Below are 19777 nucleotides of genomic sequence, written 5' to 3' on the forward strand. Positions count from 1 at the left end.
ATAATATTAGTTAATCCACATGCATCATGAAATTCACTCCTAACCACAAATGTCTGGCTACAGAACAAGATTTCTAAGGCAATCTCACTTTGACAGGCAGGATGATAGACATAGGTCCCAATCTGATAGAAAATATGAAATTTAATAGTTGTCACACCTGCTTGACACACCCACACTGCAAATATTGACAATGGTATACCAAAATAAAGCCTCAGATACTTCCCAGCTGCGTGACCCTGGGCAAGTCACTTAACCTCTAACTGCCTGACAAAATGGATCCACCAGAGAACGAAACGGCAAACCACTCCAGTATCTTTGGTGTGTTTTTTTTTTAAATTAATTAATTAATTTAATTTTAGCTTTCAACATTCACTTCCATAAGATTTTGAGTTTTAAATTTTCTCCTCCTTTCACTTCTCTCCCCCTCCCCAAGATGGTGTACCATCTGATAGAGGCTCTACATATACATTCATATTAAGCACATTTTCCCATTAGTCATGATGTAAAGAACAATTAGAACTAATGGGAGGAACCACTAGAATGAAGCAATAAAACAAAACAACAAAGGAAAAGGAGAGCAAATATTATGCTTCCATCTGTGTTCAGACTCCATATTTCTTTCTCTGGGTGTGGATACCACTCCAGCATCTTTGCCAAGAAAACCCCAAATGGGGTCACAAAAGTGTTGGCCATGACTGAAACATCCGAACAACAAAAACTAAAATACACTCAATTTGCTTCAGGAGGCACCTAGCCTAAGCACAAGTCAAGTAACCTGCCTTGTGCTATTGAAAAACTCTCAAGATTTCTCTGACTTGTAATTCCCCTTTTTCTATTGTGATAATGAGCTCTGTAAATCTGTCAGTTGTCTCTGACTACTGAAGAGTCGGTGGTCCTGATTTATTGGCAACTGCTAGCCTTGCAAATAAATCATTATACTCAGAAGCTTTGTATTACAGATTTTTCTATTTCAGATAATAAATAAACAGATATGGCATCTAGATGGTACAGTGGCCAGAGTGCTAGCCCTAGAGTCAGGGAGAACTGAGTTTAATTTCCACCTCAGACACTTATTAGCTGTGTGACTCTAAGCAACTCACTTAACCTCTGTCTGCCTCAGTTTCCTTATCTGTAAAGAGATTTCATAATCTATTTTTATATTACCTTATTGTCCTAATAATAGCCCCTACTTCTCAGAGTCATTGTGAAGATAAAATGAAATAATACTTGCAAAACGTTTTGCAAACTTTAAGGCACTACTGTATATGAATTATTATTATTATTAGAAGTCAATAATATGCTTTTTAAATAAATTAATATCTTTTTATCCACACCCTTGACTTCATCGGTCCTTCTACAGATGCAGATCAACAACTATAGACAGTTCTCCCTTTACATAAGTGGACCATTCTGCAGACTTCTAAATAAAGTGACTTTTACATAATGCTAATTGCCTCGGACAGGCACAGGGCACTATCTTCAAAGATACAGAGAAGGGAGAGCAGGAGTGGGGGAACACACAGGGCAAGGCCCAACCATGGCCAGAATAGAGAAAAAGAACACCTAGAGGGTGGGAGGAGGGGTGGCAGAAACATGGGGACAGGACATGTATGCAGGCAGGAGAGGACCTTCGTGTGGGGTGGGAAAAGATACAGTACCAAACTCAACCAGATCCTGGGGCTGGACCTGCTTGGGGGGTGGTCGGAGCAAGGCAAAGCTCTCCACTCAGCTCCTAAGGTCTCGAGCCAAGTCCTCATCCGGCAGCCCATGTGGCGGCAGTCACTCAGCTCATCTGTCCTTCTGCTTTCACTTGGAGGGTTTATTATTACTGTTTTTTGGTAGGGAGTGAGAGGCTGCAAAGCCCTGAGCAGAGGGGTTAGAATAGAGAGAGAGAGGGGGAAAAAGAGGGGGGGGGGGGAGAGAGAGAGAGAGAGAGAGAGAGAGAGAGAGAGAGAGAGAGAGAGAGAGAGAGAGAGAGAGAGAGAGAGAGAGAGAGAAGGGGAGGGAGGAAGGGAGGAAGAGGGAGAGAGGGAGGGAAGGAGAGAGAGAGAACATAGTATCATACAGTAAAGTTAACATAGATGGTTTTTAGGAAAGAGGATTTCTTTCAGAATTCTTTGTGCAAGGTCAAATTTGCATAATGCAAATTTATATAAAGTGAGAACTGCCTATATCCTGCAACTTATATCTTGGAGCATTGTCTGGGCATTTATCTCCAGGTCTGACTCCAAGTCCAAGTCTTTATTGTTACCTCTCAGTTAGTGATGTCCAAGGGCTCATTAATGGCATTGGAGCATCCAGAATGAGGGAACTTATAGACCCTCTATATTCTGCCCTGGTCAGACTACATCTGGACTATTATTGCAATTCTGAGAACCACATGTTGTAAAGGATATCGATAAGCTAGAGAACTGGGCAACTGGGATAGTGAAAGGTCTCAACAAAGGCCATGTGACATGAGCATTAGCTGATGGAATTGGGGATAGTTCACCTGGAGAAGAGAAAACCTAAGGGGCACATGATACTTGTCCTCAAATGTCTGAAGGGTTGTCATGTGGAAGAGAGATTACATTGATCCTGCTTGGTCTTGGGGGGCAGAGCCAGGAAAGGGTTGAAAGTTGCCAAATAGTCAATTTCAGCTTAATGAAAGGAAGAACTTCCAAATAATTTCAAGCTATCACAAAAGTGGAATGGGCTGCCTTGGAAGAGAGTGGGTTCCTCTCTCATTGGAAGTCCTCAATCAAAGACTGGCTACTATTGGGCACCCCCAACACTACAATGACTACCTGTTGGATACGTGCAACACTACAAAGACTACCTGTTGGGTACTCCCAGCACTACAATGACTACCTTTTGGGGACACCATTGGGGGAGCTGTGTTCAAGGATGCCATGACTTCTGAGGAGTTCTCTTTTAACCCTGAGATTCTACGATTCTCTATTTTTTGTTTCTCTTTTTCCTACACAGAGCCCTCCTATTCCATATTTAATTGACATTTGAATCTCTTCTTTATGTCCTCAGAGGGATGCAGGCACAGCTGTCACTGGGGCTGGTTTACTCTGGAATCTATCTCTCCGAGACCTTTGATCTTTCAACAAAAGTCCAGCTGTTAGTCCCTAGAGTAACACTGATATTGTGTGAGTTGAATGCAAGTTCAAGGTTAGGTGACAGGTAATATAAATTCACTTTCCACAGAACCAGGCTTGCAGATAGCCCTTTTGCTCATTCACCCAAGATGACTGACAACCTAAGCTGGGAAAATGATCAAAATTCATTTCATTACCTGTGTCTCTCAGGGGTGCAGTAGAGAAATCATAGGACCATAGATTTAGAGATGAAAGGAGCCCCAGAGATTTTCTAGTCTAGGGGTTCTTAATCTGGTCTAGGTGACCATGGTTTTAAAAAGAAATTTTTGATACTCATATTTCAATGTATTTGGCTTTCTTTGCAATCCTGGGGATTTTATTTTATATATTTAAAAACATGATTCTGAGAAAGGGTCTAAAGGCTTCACTACACCCTACCAAAGGGGTCCAGGACAAAAAACAGGTTAAGAACCTCTACTCTAGTGGTTTTTTTAGAGACAAGGAAATTAAGACCCAGGAAGTTGTGAATTGCTTAAGATGAACAAACAAATGAAAATACATTTATTAAATATCTACTGTGTGCCAAGCACTATGACAGATACCAAGGATATAGATATATCTACTATCCATCTACTTCATGTCAAGCAGTGCATCAGACACCAAGGATAAAGATACACCTTCCATGTGTCACACACTGCACCAGAAAGCGGTAGCTGTGCACCTACTATGTGTCAAGTACTGTGCCAGACCCTAGTGATACAGATATAGCTACTAAGTGTCAGGCACTGCACCAGATATTAGGCATATAGACACACCCACTATGTGTCAATCACTGCACCAGACACTGGGGGTATAGTATCTGTGCACCTACTATGTGTCAGCACTGCACCAGATATCAGGGATACAGTTACACCTACTATACATCTACTATGTGTCAAGTGCTGTGCCAGACCCTAGTGATACAGACATATCTACTATGTGTCAGGCACTGCACCAGACATTAGGGATATGGCTACACCTACTATGTACCTACTATGGGACACAAGAAGCATCTACTATGCACTTACTATGTGTCAAGCACTGCACCAGGCACTAGAGATACAGCTATACCTGCTATGCACCTACTATGTGTCCAGCACTGCACCAGACTCCTGGGATGCAGATACACCTACTATGCACCTATTATGTTTTAAATACAGTGCTACACACTGGGAACACAAAAGCAAAAATGAGAACTCACCCTCAAAGAGCCAACATCCTAAGAGGGGATACGATACATAGAGGGCCGGGGTCTCCAGGAAAGGTGGCTCTGGTCTAGGGAATCCCAGAAAAGGTGAGAGGAGCCCCAGTAGCAATGGCGGCATTGCTTTGGTCAATGTTTTTAGAGCAAGATAGAGTGGTGGCAAGTGAGCAGCATGACAAGATGCCTCCCCTGGGTAGTGAGTAGTGGAGTCAGGTCTCAAACACAGGCCCGATAATGCTCTTTTCAGCTGAACACTAATATCACTGTATTGAAGAGGAAACACAATGACAGTTCACTTCTCTGGGAGGCACTTAAGAGGTTTATACCCATTGGGTAAGTAACACAAAGGCATTTAAATTTCCTTTTGCAGATGAGAAGACTGAGTCTTAGAGTGGTTAAGTGACTTATCCAGGGTCACACAACTAGTCAGTGTCAGGACCAGGTATCAAACCTAGGTCTTTCAGTTCTGAGTCAATCAATCAGCCAATCACCGAGAATTTAATTTAAGTGGCTCTTATGACTCAGAGACTATGCTAAGCACTGGTGATGAAATTCCAAAAGCAAGTCAGGCCCTGTGTTTAAGGAATTTCTATTTTCCTCACGAGATATGACACGTTTACAGAAAAGTATTCATTTTGGTCTCCATTCATTTCCAGCACCTAGAACAGTGTCCGGTATGTAGTAGGCACTTAATGAATGCTTGTCACAATGCACTAAAACCATGAACTGAGAAATGCTCTTTCACCTCTCGCTAGAAGTTTCACAAATGTTATCATAGAAGGAACCAACAATGTGTGTTTTTAATAGTTGAAGCTGTTTTCTCTTAATGCCTTTGTTTGCCTGGATGCTTGCTAGAGCAGTAAGGAAAATGCCCTGTGGGTCTGACCAACCCCAGGAGCTTTGTAGCTAGTCAGCATGCATTCAGGATATCCAATGGAATGGAGCCCCCAAACCCTATGGTTACTGTAGTGACCCAAACATACAGCCATGTTGCCAATGGCTGGAATGATTCCCAGTGCTACTATTTAGTAGTGATGACAGTATGGAACAAAACACACAATCGGTCAATGCAATGCTTCCAGATTTGGTCCCTTAGTGAAATCTGGGGGCTCAGGGTAGGATTCTGGGAGGGCTATTTTTATTGAAGGCCCTTGCACAAAACATCATTCTGTATATACTTCACCTGGAGAACAGAAGTTGAAAATCCAAGTGGACATAACACACTTTTTTCTTTCAGGAAGAATGAGCTTCAGCTCAATAGACAGTCTTGCTCCAGACACTGAGCCAACACCATATGAGATGACAACGGAATGTGTCCATGTGAATAGTCTTAGATTCTAAACCAACTAGGGATGCTAGCTCTGAGAAGTCTTGCTCTATTTACAGCCCTGGCATGGAGCCATCAATGCATTTGATCCTCACAACAACCCCGGGAGAGAGTTGCTATTATTATCCTCATTTTACAGATCAGGAAACTGAGGTAGGGTGATCAATAGCTAGTATTTCTATTACACAATAAGGCTTACAAAGCACTTTACACATACCAACTCATTAGATCCTCACAACAACCCCAGGAAGGAGTTGCTATTATTATCCCCATTTTACAGATGAGGAAACCAAGGATGACAGAGGCTGACTTGCCCAGGATCACAGATTTAGTAAAAGCATCAGAGGCAAAATTTGAATTTGAGTCTTCCTGACTCAAGCCTTCCTGTTTCCTGCTCTGGAGATGGCACCGGTGAGTGTTTTTTTCAATAATGGTTACAGACCCTCTCCACTCAGTCACTGGGAGATATTCTGTTCATTCTGGGGGAAACTCTAATAGCTACAAAGAACAGAAGGGTCTCTTTCCCCATTTGATTTGCTGTGGTGGGGGGGGAGGGGAAGGGGAGGTCTGATCCGGCAAAACATGCTGTGTCCAATTACAGAACTGTGTCATCTCCGTCTCACCCTTTTTTACCAAACAGCTGTGATGTCAGGAAAGGTAATTTGTAATAGATGGGCTTGTGCATTTCTAGGACACAGGATGTGCATAACACTTTAAATTATGCAGTGGGAAGGAGAAATTTTGAGAACCAGAGGACAGAGACACAGGCATGGCACATTCCCTCCCCTTCCCTCCTCCCCTCCACTTAAAGCAGATGTGCAATGTCACACTCAGAGGTAAAAATATCTCCTGTCAATGGACGTATTTAAAATGGAATTTTTAAAAGAAAACAAAACAAAACAAATTTATGTCTAATGTGTCTAAATTATTTATATCTAAATAATTTGATCTAAATTTTAATCTAAATTGATCCAAATAAATATCTAAATTTTAAGGAGGAGAGTCTCTCTTAGATTCAGGGCACAGGAATAACTAGGGGAGGGAAACTGGATAATTGCAACAGGATGCTGATATTTAGACAGTGAAAATTTAGCAAGGTGAGCACCTGGTCCTGTTCTCCCTCTGGCTTCCCCAGCAGTGACATCATGGGTGTTATGGCCTCTATCTCCCCACCATGGATAATGTCCAGAGTATCTCCCCTGAATTGGCTGGTGCCAAGGCATCACCCCTGCCTACAGCTGATCTCTGTGCAATACTGTTTATGCTGGATGCTGTTTCAGCTTCTTGTGTCAGGTCCTCAACTAGCTAGTTCTAGACCTGCCTCAAGGATTCCATTTAGGAAAGTTGGTGTCTTAGAAATCCCATTAGCAGCAATCTTCAGAATTCATTATATAATCTTCAGTTGTTGTTGTTTAGCTGTTTCAGTTGTGTCTCATTCTTCATGACCCCCTTTGGGATTTTCTTGGCAAAGACACTGGAGTGGTTTGCCATTTCCTTCTCCAGCTCATTTTACGGATGAGGAAACTGAGGCAACCAGAGTGTCACACAGCTAATTAGTGTCTAGGCTGGATTTGAACTCAAATCTTCCTGACTCTAGGCCCAGCATTCTATCCACTGTACTGCCCATCTGCCCTTGAATGTTTAGTACCTGGTCTACTATGAGCCCTGCTGAACTTGCCATCTTCAAATAATAGATTATATTGACTTCACTAAGTCAGCCAGGTGGCAGAGTTCCTAAGAGGAAATTAAATTTATGAAGAGTTTTTGTAAAGATGCCAAAGTGAAATCCTTACTCAGGTCAAACACTTGGGTTGTTCCCTACCACCTAAAGCAAAGGCAGTGTGGTGCAGCAAAAAGGGACCTGGTATAGATGTGAGAGGACCAGGGATGAAACTCTGTCTCTGCTATTCACGTGTGACTGTGGACGAGTCACTTCTCTGGGTCTGTTTCTTCTTCAGTAGAATGAAGAGGTTAGATTCACTGGCCTCTAATGTCCTTCTAGCTACAGATCTGTGATCCTATAATTACATGAATTCTAGGACCTCTCTCCAGCTCTGAATCCTATGAATAAGCCCAGGAAATGCCCCTTTGCAAAAAGTCCAGAAGGTCAGCACTTCTTTAACTGAAAACAAAAAATGCTAAATGTTCACAGTCAATCCCTTAAGTACTAGTGGTGTAAACTCCAAATGTGAAATTCTAAGGTTTCTCAGCCTTTTGGCCAAGATTGAAGTGTTACATTTCATTGACTTGGTCACTAGGTCTTTTTAGGCTTCCATTTCCCCATCTGTAAAATGCATGGGCAGAATTACATTATTTTTGAGGTCCCTTCCAGCTGCTCTAAATCAATGCTCCAAAAGACAGGGTAGCAATAATTATCAAAATAGTTCAGTGAGGGGGAAAGATCGGCTCTTACCTGAATTGATTGACTATATGGGAATTTGAAGAAGCCTAAATTATCTGCATGACTGACCTGAACACCCCACTTTGTTTTTAACCATGGACATGCCTTAATTATCTGGATTTTAAAAGATAACCCCAACAGCCCAATCTTCCAATTCTTGCCATCCTTATAAAATACCTGTTCTTTCAAGGACTGAATTTCATCCTTTTTGTTATCCACATTCTGTTCAAGGAGCTCTAGCTTCTGACACAACCTGACTTCCCGACATCAGCTTCGAGACATGGCCATTTCATTTTGGTAATTGGCCATCACAACGTCTTTGTGTTTGAATTCCGTTTCACAGTCCAAAGGGCCATTGCCTTCTTGTTCCACATGCGGAATGATGTCATCTTGGATGCGGAACCTACTGGGGCTGCTGACCAGATGTGGCTGCTTGGGCTGTGGCTTATGGACAGGTTGGGACTGTTCCGTGTGCATTAACATACCTCCGTTGTAAAGAGTTTTCAGAGAATAAAATGATTCAGGGAAAGCTTGGTCTGGGTTTTGTTTTTTAAGGCTCTTTCTGTGGTCTTGATGGCAGCAGCAACTTTCGTCCCATTCCATTCCAATCTAATCAGATCAATCAATGGACTGATCGATCAATAAATGTTTATTAAACACTGTGTGCTCTGTGGGTACTGTGCTAGGCACTGCAGAGTCAAAGACAAAGATAAAACAATCCCTGCCTTCGAGGAACTTACATCTAAGAATGAAGAGTAGGCATATATGGATAGTACATATACAATATAGTGCGTGTATGTGAAAAATATGTACAATAAATACAAGGCAATTTTTTTTTGGTGGAAATGGTATTAGTAGCTGGGAGAGTCAGGAAAACTTTCATGAAGAAAATGTCTCTTGAACTCAATTTTGAAGGAACTTGGTAGAGGTGAGGGAGGAGTACATTCTAGGCATGGGGGATAGCTAATATAAAGATTCATGAGATGGAGTATTGTGTATGAAGAACAGGAAAAATACCAATTTGGCTAATAATAATAAGAATTGTTAGCATTTATATGAGGCTTTCAAGTTTGCAAAGTGCTTTACAAATATTATCTCATTTGATTCTCACAGCAACCCTGGGAGAGAAGTGCAATTATTATTCCCATTTTTGCAAATGAGGAAACCGAGGCAGAGATGATTAATAGTTAGTGTTTCTATAACACATTAAAGTTTGCAAAGCACTTTACAAATATCAACTCATTTAAGCCTTACAACAGCCCTGGTTGTTGAGGGAGGTGCTGTTATTCCCATTTTGCAGATGAGGAAATTGAGGCAGATAGAGGTTAAGTGACTTGCCCAGGGCCACATAGCTAGTAAGGGTCTGAGGCTAGATAGAGTTGAACTCAGGTCTTCCTGTCTCTAAGTCCACTGCACCCCCTAGCCTCTCCAACTAGATTGTGGAGTTTGTAAAGCAATGTAAAATAAGACTGGAAGAATAACTTGGGACCAAGTTATGAAGCCCTATAGGTCAAACAGAGGAATTTTTATGAGATCCTGGAAGCAAGTGATTCAATGTATGGGATGAGTGAGAGAGAGAAGTCAAGGATGATGCTGAACCTGCAGACTGGGATGATGGGGAAAATAGTCATGCGCTTGAGGGAGAACGGGAAGTTCAGAAGATGGTTGGGCAGGGCTAGGGGTGGGCATAGTGAGTTCTACTTTAGAAAAACTGAGTTTGAGAGGCTTATGGGATACAGTTCAAAACATTCAGCAGGCATTTGGTGATTCATGTGTGGAGCTCAGTAGGGCGATGAGTAATTTGCACAGACATGATAATTGAACCCATGGAGCTGATAGAATCATTGAGAAAGTGTTGAGAGAAAAGAGGGCCCAGGACAGAGGCTTGGGGCATAGCCCCAGTTTGGGGGTGTCACATAGAGGATGTTCCCTGAAAGGATCACATAACCCAACATTCATTCAGGAAGCACCTCTATGTGTAAGGCACTGTGTGAGGTGCTAGGGGTGCAAAAATGAACTAATAACTGCAATGGAATTCATATAGGGCTTTCAAATTTGCCACATACTTTACATATATCACCATCTCATTTAATTCTTTCAAAAACCTTATAGAGTAGATATGAGAAGTACCACTTCTTCCATTTTACAGATGAAGAAACTGAGGCTTAAAAAGGTTAACCGGTTTACCCAGGATTGCATAGCTACTGTGTCTGAGGTGGGATTTGAAACTTGTCTTCATGACTCTACGTCAGCACTCCATCCACCATGCCTTGTTGTCTCTCAGGAAAAAAGTTCCTGCCTTCATGGAGCTTACCTTCTACTGCGGGAATATGACCTGTACATATATATCTATCTATAGCTCTCTCTATTAGATATAGATCTATGTACATATGTACATATACACACATACATATATGTGTATATTTAGCCTGTTTGCATACCTAACCTTCTTACCTTTAAAAAAATTGACTACTGGGTACAGGATAATGAAGATTTGGGAAGAAAGAGAGCAATAAAGCAGTTTCTTAGGATTGTCCTTCTCTTTTCACCAGCAGACTTGGACCATGGAAGTCTGCACTAGCCATGAAGCTGTCCTTTATTGAAGAGAGGAGCATGAGATCTGTACTCAGTGCCCAGGGATGGGGGCTTCCTCTTCCTTCCCTATCTTTGAGATTTGGACTTCAAGGTCTTCAGGTGGGTGATGGAGCCTGAGAAGACAGTTCATGAGCTTGAACTGTGGATTGTCCATGAGGTTATTATCATGAGGTAATCCAGAGTTTCTGGGACTGGGACTGTGCTGGTCATGGTGGCTTCTGATGCTGAGGCACAAGGCTGTATTGGCTGGCAACTGTGTCTGCTAGAGAATAGCTTAGATTTTCAAATCTTCAAACAGAGAAGGGGGCTGGAATTCAAGGAGAAGCAAGTCTCAAGAATGGAAGCAATTAAGAATCATATTGATTGGTGAGCAAGATAAGGAGGGTTGTTTTATTTCACTGCTCTGCTTTTCCCAAGATCTTCCTGCTATAGTCCAGAAACTGGAACTGGCATCCCATCCCCTTATATTCTTCTATCAACTGCAGGTGTGGGTGGTTCAGTGGCTTTTCTTGATACTCCAAAGATCTGACTGGTAAAGTTTGGAAGGTGGCTAGAGTTGGACAGAGCAGCTAGGTGGTATAGAATGCCCAAGCTTTGAGTCAGGAAGACTCATCTTCCTGTGTGACTGGGGCAAGTCACCTATTTGCCTCAGTTTTCTCATCTATAAAATGAGCTGGAGAAGGAAAAGGCAAACCACTTTGCCAAGAAAACCCCCAAATGGGGTCATGCAGAGTCAAACGTGACTCACATGAAGAAATAACAACAAAGAGGTAGATAATTCCATGTAGGATTCCTTAATTCCTTTCCATTTTTATTATGTTCAATATGCTATATGCTCATGGTATGCTGTGGATCTAGTCCTACAAATGCAGAGGATGATGACTAAAGAAAGGAGAAGCCAGATGGAAGGTTGGGATTTTAGAGCTGTAGATTTCATTTTAAAAAAATATTCTTAGTTATATTACATTTCATCCCCATCTATCTGTCTTAATCCACTAAAGCCAGGCACCTATAGGCTGGGTGTCCTCTGGTGACCAGTGGAAATAATGTAGTATTTTGGGCTGTTCTCACAGAAGAGTAGATGAAGTGGCTCATAGAGAACACCATCTTGTGGACAACTCAGCTTTTTAACTCTCTTGCTGGAAGAGTAATACAGGGACGTGTTGCCATCTTACATATGCTTTAAAGCGACACATTCTCTGTATGAAAAGCTCTAGTGAGTGAGAACCCACCACTCTCAGGCAGTCCGTGCCACTTTTGGACAAGTTTAAATTTTAGGAACTTTTTTTTCCCTGCTATTAAGGCTAAACTTGAGTCTTTCCAATTTCTACTCACTGTTCCTGATTCTTCCTTCTGGTGCCAAAGAGAACAAGTGTAACACTTCCTCCACATGTCAGCTCTTCAAATACTTGAAGAAAGTTATTATGAGTCTTCTAAGTCTTTAGGGGCTAACATCCCTGGTTCCTTTAGCATCCTTACATGGGATGGGTTTGAGGCCTTTCAGCATCCTGGTTGCATTCTTCTGTACGCTGTTTAGTTCTGTGGTTCTAGAATGTGGTCTGGGGACACATGGGAGTCCCTAAGACCCGTTTCATGTGTCCATGAACTATTTTCATAATAATATTGTCATTTAATTTCTACTATGATAAATGTTAACAGACAGAACTCACAAAAATAAAATAAATAAAAATAAATTAAAACTAAAAGCTCTTTGGGGTCCTCAATTTTTAAGAGTGTAAAGGAGTCCTGAAACCAAGTTTAAGAACTGGTCCTCTAGTTTAGCAATGTCCTTCTAAATCTGTAGCTTCCAGAACTAAACATAATTCTCTGCGTATGATTTAAACAGGCCATAGAACTGATGGACCTTGTCAATTTTGTTGTTCAGTTGTTTTAGTCAGGTCTGACTTTTTCTGACCCCATTTGGGGTTTTCTTGGCAAAATACTGGAGTAGTTTTCAATTTCCTTCTCTAGCCCAATTTACAGATGAGGAAACTGAGGCAATCAGGGTTAAGTGATTTGCCCAAGATCCTACAGCTGGGCTCAGTCCCTTATTTCTAGAAGCTCAAAGCAACCCAAGATCACATTAGATTTTTCACCTCCCCAATCCTGTACTTGTGAAGTTAATTCTTTTGAAATTCACACATAAAAGTTCTGTTTACCCCTACTGAATTTCATTTAATTAGATTCAACCCAGTGCCTTAATGATCAAGATCTTTTTGGCTCCTGATTCGGTCATACAGTGTGTTCATTATCTCAGTTTTTGGTGCCATCTGCAAATTGAATGAGTGTGCCATCTATGCCTTTGTCCAAATCTTGGATAAAAATGTTAGCACAGGGCCAAACACAGATCCCTGGGACATTCCACTGGAGAGCTCTTGCCCAATTGATATTGAATCCAATAACTATTTCTTTGAGTCCAAGCATTCAACCAATTCCAAATCCATCTCATGATATTCTCACCCAATCTCCATCTCTCCAAATTTCCCACGAGAATAGTATGAAATACTTTATTAAGTTTTGCTAAAATTGTACTAATCTATATCTACAGCCTTTACTTGATTTGCCACTTTAGTAACCCTGTCATAAATGGAAATGAAGTTAGTCTACCATAACCAGTCATTGATGAAGGCAAGTGGCTCTTTGTAATTATGTATTCCTTGTCTAAATATTCATTAAGTAATCATTTAGTGATTTGTTCTAGAATTTCCCTAGGAATGAAAGTCAAGCTGGCTGGTCCACCAGTGACAAATACTGCTCTCTTCCTTCCTGGAGAAGGACAACATATGCCCTTCTCCAACCTTGCAATATTTCAGCCCACCATGGAGTCAGGAGGACCTGAGTTCAAAAATGACTTCAGACACTTACTAGTTCTGTGACTCTGGGCAAGTCACTTTACCCTGTTCACCTCAGTTTCCTCATCTGTCAAATGACAGTCACAATTAAAAGTCCTATCAGTACATGAGGATGTAATTTATTTGGAAAAGATGACCTAAATTCATCAAGGGTAAGTAGGAACTTCCTGGCTCTCTCCTTACTTAGCTTGGGTATCAACTCCTCACTGGCAATTTTCATTCCATCATTTCTGGCAAACCACTCCAGTAGTTCTGCCAAGAAAACCCCAAATGGGGTCACCAAGAGTTGGACATGACTGAAAAATGACTGAACAAGAACAATAATGTCAAACGTGTTGGCCACATGTGGCCCATGGCATTTTGGAGTAAGGCCTGACTAAAATATAACTGGGAACCAGTTAACAAAATAAATAAGAATACAATACGAATGTAGATAATTTTACTAAGTGGTTTTCTAATTCACTCTGTGTCTGCAGGGCTCCTTATATATGATCTAGTAGACCCTCTTCTATTTGAGTTTGACATCACTGGACTAGATGGTCTCCTTGAGGTCTCTTCCAGCTTTATATTGATACTTCAACGGAAAGGGATGAGGCAAGCACTTGGGGGAGGGGTGGGAAGGATAGCCAGTTCTTATCTAAATTACCTAATAATTGTGAGTTTTGATGGAATTAAGTTATCTGGCCTCAACACTCTGCTTTGTTTTCACCATGGAGACATCACTGTACGTCTGGACTTAAAAACAAACCAACACACCCCAATCCTCTATAAAATACCTGGTTTTTCAAGGATTGAATCTCAGAGTTTTTGTCATCAAGGTCCTGATCCAGCAGCTCTAGCTTCTGACCCATCTCGATGTTACTTTGGCCGGGAGCTGCCTGCACTAACAGCAGCTTCTGAGACATGGTAGCCACTTCATTTTGGAGATTGGCAATCACGGCGTCTTTGTGTTTGCATTCCATCTCAACGCCTGAGAGGCGGTTGACTTCCTGTCCCAGGTGCTCAATGATGTCATCTTGGGCATTGAGTTCATTGGTAATGGTGACCAGATGAGTCTGCTCCAGGTATGGGATACTGATGCGGTGGGACTGATCCAGGTGTGAGATATTGATGAAGTGGGACTGCTCCAGATGGGGCATATTGACCAGGTGGGACTCATTCAGGTGCATAACTCGGCCCTAAAGAGGTTTTCAGAAAGTTAAAAGGGTCCGAGAAGATTTGATTTGCTCTTAGCTTTCAAGGTTTAATCTATGGATGTGATGACAGCAACAGGGCCTGGAGTCAGAAAGACCTGAGTTCAAATCTGGCCTCAGACATTTACTATGTGACGCTGGGCAAGTCACTTAACCTGTTGCCTCAGTTTCCTCAACTGTAAAATGGAAATAATAATAACACCTCTCATGGCTGTCACAAAGATCAAATTTAATAACTGTAAAATGCTTAGCACAGTGCCTGGCACATAGTAGGTGCTATATAAATGTTAACTATTATTATTATTAAACCAAATATTTATTAAGCAACTATTATGGGCAAGGGCTATTCCTCTGCCAGGCCATCCTGCTTCTCCCATTGATGAGTTCCTCTTGGGGACTCCATTTTGGGGAGAGGCCCAGGCTGGCCAGCCTTTATGCCCCTCCTGGCTTTCTGGACTTCAAAACTATGCCCTCCCCCGACCACCTTTTCAGCTTTCTTTTGTGTGTGTTCCCCATTAGAATCTAAGCTCCTCGAGGGCAGGGACTGTCTTTCTTTTTGCCTGTATTTGGTCCCCCCCATCTATGTTGAATTTTTATTTATTTTGTTAAACATTTACAGTTTAATCTGGTTTCCAGAGCACGGGAGTTTTGCAGGACCTTTGGTGGTGGATAGCTTGGAGGATTGAGAGAACAAAGGGAAATCATGAGTCCATGATAGAGGATGAGGGACAATGGTAGTGTGAGCGCACAGAAGGGGAGGTACCTAAGAGATGCTGTAGAGTAGAAGCAAAACGACTCAGTAACTGATTCAATATAGGGGGGTAAGGTTGGGAACCTGAAGGAAATTAGGAAAAGGGTGAGCATAATGCCTGCAGGGCACACAGTAAGTGCTTCATAAATGCTTGTTACCTCATGAGGCTAAGCACTGAAACAAAGACAAGAATGTAATAATAACAGTATAACAACCAACATTTACATAGTACTTTAAAGTTTGCAGAGCACGGTTATATACATTATTTTCTCACTTTATTCTCCCCTTAGTACTGTTTTTTTCAGTCTTGTCTGACTCTTTGTGACCCCATTTGGGGTTTTCTTGGCAGAGATACTGGAGTGGTTTGCCATTTCCTTCTCCAGCTCATTTGACAGATGAGGAAACTGAGGCAAACGGGTAGAGTGACTTGCCCAGGGTTACACAGTTAAGTATCTAAGGCTGGATTTGAACTCAGGTCTTCATAACTCTAGGCCCCATCACTCTATCCACTGTGCCACCTAATAGTAACATTTATATAGCACCTATTGTGTACTAGGCATAGCGTTAAGTGCTTTATAATTATTATCTCATTTGATCCTCCCAACAACCCTGGGAAGAAGGTGCCATTATTATCCCCATTTTACAGTTGAGGAAACTGAGGCAGACAGAAGAGGGTTGGTTTTTTTTTTGGTTGGTTTTTGTTTTCACGGACTTGCCCATGATCACACAGCTAGTAAGTATCTGAGGCTGGATTTGAACTCAGGTCTTCCTGAGTCCTGGCCCAGAGCTCCAGCCACTGTACCATCTAGCTGCTAAATTGTGTGGTAGAAAGAGCCCTGAACTTGTGCTGTTTGAATTCTGGAGTGAATTTGGGCAAATCACTTCCCTAGGTAGGTGGGAGGCATATAGAGCATAGAGGCTGGTTTGGAATCAGAAAGACCTGAGCTCAAATCACCTGTATGACCTTGGGCAGAGTCGTTTAACTGCTGCCCACTTCCATTTTCTCATCTCTCAAACTGTGATGATAATACCATCTCCTTCTCAGCGTTGTTATGAGCATCACATGAGATCATGTTAGTGAAGCGCTTTGTTAGTTGTTATCATCACCATCATCATCATCTCTCTGAACCTCTGTTCCATTATCTGTTAAATGAGAGACTTAGGCTAGCTGGCCTCTAAAATGCCTTTGAACTCACAAGTCTGTGCTCCTATGCCCCAAAGCCCCTAACTTTCACTGCTGTTCATTTCTAATGTCACTGCCTTGGGAAGGGATGGAAGAGGTAAAGGCTCTTCTGCTCCTTAGCCCTCAAGTTGGGGATGGATGGCTTGCTTCTACATGTCCCTCCTCCACGGTGAATTTTCTAACTCTCATGATCTATTGCAGTGATAAGCTTGGGGCACAAACCATTTAGGCTTGGACCATTAGGATGCTTAGGAAAAATTATCAGCGCACAACATCATCACAGAATGCAGCCTGACATGTCCGGCTTCTTGGCTTCACCTCCCAAGCATTTGACTCATCCCTTTCAAGCCCCAAACCTTGAGTATAGCAAGGTTTTTTCTGGTCTCTTTTCTAGGTGCAATCCCCAGGACTAAGATGCTTTCTAGTTATGAAAGTCTATGATCCTAAATCTTCCCCTTTCACAGTCCCTAAAGCTTTGTACCAGAAGTATTAGCCTTCCCTCACAATCTATGTCCAATTGACCCTTCCTAAACTCACTTCAAATTACTTTCATTATAAATAAATGACTGACTGAATAAATAAATAGATTATTCTTGTTCATGCCTTTAAATAAATAAATAGATTTTTCTTATGCATGCCTTTTATGTTCCAGCTGAACTACTAGCTGTCTCTTAGAAATGTCATTTCTTTTTCCATCCCCATGCCTTTCCAAAGACCCTACTCCCATGTTCCCTCCACCTCATCCCTGGAATATACAATATCCTTATTTTGACCTCTTGGATACTGGCCTTCCATCAAGGCTTCATTTAAGGGTAACCTCCAGGTAGCTGCTGGAGTATAGATTGGTTGCCATCATTTCTGTCCTGGGTTCCCAAGATTAGTTCAAATTCCATTTTTGAAATACTGATGATGATCCTTCTGGTGGTTCTTTCCCCCTCCCTCTCTCCCTACCTCCTTTCCTCAGAACCTCATGAAATCTTAGGGACTTCAAAGAGAGAGCTTTATTTTTTTTTTTTTTAGTCTTCTGGTCTAAGATGACTAGAACAGGTAGAAGCCTCCCTGCTAAGTAGTCACCCAGTCTTGGCTTGAGGGAGAGAACTATGGAAAAGCTTGGCAGACTTTAAAGGGTGATATAAATGTCACCTGCCATATCATGGTCATTATTGTCATCATTACTCTGAAGACCTCCTATGATGAGGAAGTCACTATCTCTCAAAGCTCTCCATTCCACTGTTCATATTGGGGCAGCTAGGTGGCACAGTGGTTAAAGCTCTGGCCTTGGAGTCAAGAGGACCTGAGTTCAAATCTGGCCTCAGACACTCTACACTTACTAGCTGTGTGACCCTGAGCAAGTCACTTATCCCTGATTGCCTCATTAAAAAAAGCAAAAACGAAAACAAAAAATCATATTGTGCCTAAATCTGCCTTCTTGCAACCTCTCAGTCCTCCTATACCCCAGTATTATAACTGACCCCTGTTACTGCTCTGTTATCAATATGGAATGAATGTTTCTGGGACTTCCTATTGTACCTCTGTCTCTCTTCCTCCTTCCTCTATCCTCTCTCCTTCTCCCTTTCTCCCTACCTCCTTCTTTTCCTCCCTCTCTCCTTCTTTCTTCTTCCCTCCTCTCTCTCTTCTCTTGCCTCCCTTTCTCTCCCTCCCTTCACCTTCTCCTTCTTGCTCTCTCTCCCTCCCTCTTGCTCGCCTTCCATCTCCCTCCCTCTCTCCCTCCACCTCTCTCTCATTTTCTCTCTCACTGTCATATACATATTGTCTCTTATCTACAGCAAAAAAGGGATATAACTATAATTTACCCACTTGGGCGGAGTGGGTCACTTTTTAGGGAGCTTCAATCAATCAGCAATTAAACAGGAGACCTCACCTTTTCGTGGGGTGTTGTAGAGCGTTGATCCAGGTCATCAGATGACCAGATTGGCTCTCCAGATGTCCAGACTGATGCACAACAGTTCATAAAGGACAAACAAAAGTGTTGTGAGTTTTTGCATCATCATATCCATCCATTTATCAATTACAAGCATTTATTAAGCACTTACTGTGTTCCAAGCATCATTCTAGGTGTTAGAGATAGAAATACAAAGAACCTCTCACCTCTTTCCTGACATCTAAAACCACATCACTAAGTACCTGCTGGATATCTCTGCTTAGACGTATGTTCCGTGGACATCTCCAACTTGACATGGAGAAACGGTGGGGTGTGAAGGAAAGAGTATTGGATTCAGAATGATCAAACTTGAAAGGAAGTATGACAAGTGGATAGGACACCTGACTTGCAGCCAAGATATCCTGAATTCAAATCCTACCTCACATACTAAGCTTTGGGGCCACTGGCAAGTCACTTCATTCCTCCATGTTTCTGTTTTCTCATTTGTGAAATGAGAAGTTTGAACTCAGTGGTCTTTAAGGTCCCTTTCAGCTCTAAACTTACTATATTATGATCTTAGGTCTAAACATAGCTCATTCTCTTCCCTGAAAAATATGACCCTTTTCCTAATTTCTTACAGGTTCCCAACCTCAGGATCATCCTTGATCATCTAATCAGTTACCAGGTCCTATTGATTATACTCTCCATCTCCTCTTGGGCACTTCCCCTGCTCTCCACTCCCTCTGCCATCACCCATCATTCTCTAGCATGAAGTATTACACTTCTTGTTCCTAATTGATTTCCCTTACTTTATTTTCTCCAAGCCATTCTCTACCAGCAGTGTCAAACTTACAGGTCCCACAAAATTCCCTTGCTCTGCAATCAGGTGAAAATGTAAATGTTTAACAAAATAAATAAAAATACAACATCTGTTGTTGTTCAGTTGCGTCTTTTTTGGAGTTTTCTTGGCAAAGATACTAGAGTGGTTTACCATTTTCTTCTCCAGCTCATTTGACAGATGGGTAAACTGAGGAAACAGACACACAGCTAATGAGTGTCTGAAGCTGGATTTGAACTTAGGAAGATTGAGTCTTCCTGACTCTAGGGCCAGCACTCTATTCACTGTGTTACCTACTGCCCCTAAAAATACAACATAGATAATGCTAATTTGTGGTTTTCTAAGTCCATATGCAGCCTCTCATCTCAAAAATGAAGACTAGATAGATAGTCTTCACAGTCCCTTTCAATTCAAGTATTCTCAGTT

The 19777-nt window shown here is 41.8% G+C and overlaps 1 protein-coding gene across 1 annotated transcript in view; it reads right to left on the reverse strand.

The window, feature by feature from the left end:
- Positions 1-19777, reverse strand: part of FHAD1 (forkhead associated phosphopeptide binding domain 1) — a 193124-nt gene that overhangs the window by 133896 nt on the left and 39451 nt on the right. Inside the window, exons 5-6 of the mRNA XM_078146223.1 lie at positions 18514-18584; positions 14281-14682 (exon numbers count right to left, since the gene is read on the reverse strand). Of these exons, the coding sequence (XP_078002349.1) occupies positions 14281-14682; positions 18514-18584 (473 nt within the window). The remainder of the gene's footprint in view (positions 1-14280; positions 14683-18513; positions 18585-19777) is intronic.

This window comes from Phascolarctos cinereus, unplaced genomic scaffold (genome assembly GCF_003287225.1).
Source record: "Phascolarctos cinereus isolate Bilbo 61053 unplaced genomic scaffold, phaCin_HiC Scaffold_726;HRSCAF=1367, whole genome shotgun sequence".
Taxonomy (NCBI): Eukaryota; Metazoa; Chordata; class Mammalia; order Diprotodontia; family Phascolarctidae; genus Phascolarctos; species Phascolarctos cinereus.